Below are 1,305 nucleotides of genomic sequence, written 5' to 3'. Positions count from 1 at the left end.
TATATATATATATATATATATTAATTTTAAAATATAAATATTTAATTTTAATTCGATTTTTATCGGGTTAAGCTTCGAAAACTTGCTTGATCTTCGGCGGTGAATGGACAATTGCAGGTGAAGGCAGTTCTGAAAAGGGGATTGGAATATGGGATACTGAAAAAATACAGAAGGCAGTATTATCTTCCGACTAGTAACGAGTTAAACCGTGCTAATCGCATCGCATTGAGATTCGCCAAATTACCCTTGCCTTCCACGTATCAGACGAAATCGAGCCTCTACTCGTTGAAAAGCAAAAGGAGAAATTCGAGGAAATCCGGCGTGAAATCTTCCCGAAAGGAGAAACAACTGGTGGATTTTTCGTCCACCCTAATCTCACCCACGGTCAGCTTGGCGAATACAATTTGCAACGTTGACGACTTGTGAACGATCCATTTCTAGGAAATATATTTAGTGACCCTCCCCTCCCCCCCTCCCCCTCCATATGATCAAAATTGAAGATCAAAATCGACGGACACAATCGTTGATCGAATTGGTTGTAAAAATTCTCGTGCGTTGACGATTATTGAAAGTGGAAAAAAAAAAAAAAAAAAAAAAGTGGTCGTAAAAAAAGAGTTCGTTTATACTCGTGTCATGTAACAATGAACGAATTGTAATTAATAACAAGAAGAAATATTGTGAAAACGCAGAAAATTGTTGTATCTATCTTATATATCGAACTATCGAGTACTAGTCAACATAACCTTTTTTGTCCCTGGTTTCCCTCGGCGCAGAGAAATCGCAGAGTTGTAATAAAAAAATATAATAAAATATTTATTCGCCACGTGGCACGGATGAAATTTAATTTTTTTCTTTCTTTCCTTTTTTTTTCTTTTTTTTTCCTTTCTTCTGAATGAGATGAAAGAATAAAATTGATATCCCCGCGGGGATAAAAATGTAAGAGGACGATTGGAAAAGATCAACCATCTAAAAGATTTCATCGTTGAGAGGGATTTCAATGCTTTGCTAAGGTTAAATAAAGTGGGCAGCGATCATGGATAGAGGGAAGAACGATGATGATGAGACGGATGAAACGTTTTCTATTACGATATATCGATCGATATATCCACTTCCTCCTCCCTTTCTCCTCTTTTTCCTCCCCCTCCGCACATGATTGGAGAATTAAGCGAAACGAGCATTTTTCGTAGATTGCAAGAAGGCGGCGCCGTTTATATAAAACTTTCCACCTTCTTAGCCGATAAATTGAATAACTTTTAAAATTTAGGGGATTCGGCACGAGCGGAGGAAATCTCGTTGGCATCGCCG

At 37.6% G+C, this 1,305-nt stretch overlaps 1 protein-coding gene across 1 annotated transcript in view; it reads left to right on the top strand.

Annotated features, from left to right (window-relative positions):
• The window catches only part of LOC102678161, a 1,137-nt gene extending 697 nt beyond the window's left edge, over positions 1–440 (top strand). Inside the window, exon 2 of the mRNA XM_006614843.2 lies at positions 118–440. Within this exon, the coding sequence (XP_006614906.1) occupies positions 118–426 (309 nt within the window). The 3' untranslated portion in view covers positions 427–440. The remainder of the gene's footprint in view (positions 1–117) is intronic.
• Positions 441–1,305: the final 865 nt, after the last annotated feature.

This window comes from Apis dorsata, unplaced genomic scaffold (assembly GCF_000469605.1).
Source record: "Apis dorsata unplaced genomic scaffold, Apis dorsata 1.3 scaffold_198, whole genome shotgun sequence".
Classification (NCBI taxonomy): Eukaryota; Metazoa; Arthropoda; class Insecta; order Hymenoptera; family Apidae; genus Apis; species Apis dorsata.
The sequence above is the reverse complement of the archived record's forward strand: the minus strand, read 5'-3'. Positions and strand labels throughout refer to the sequence as shown.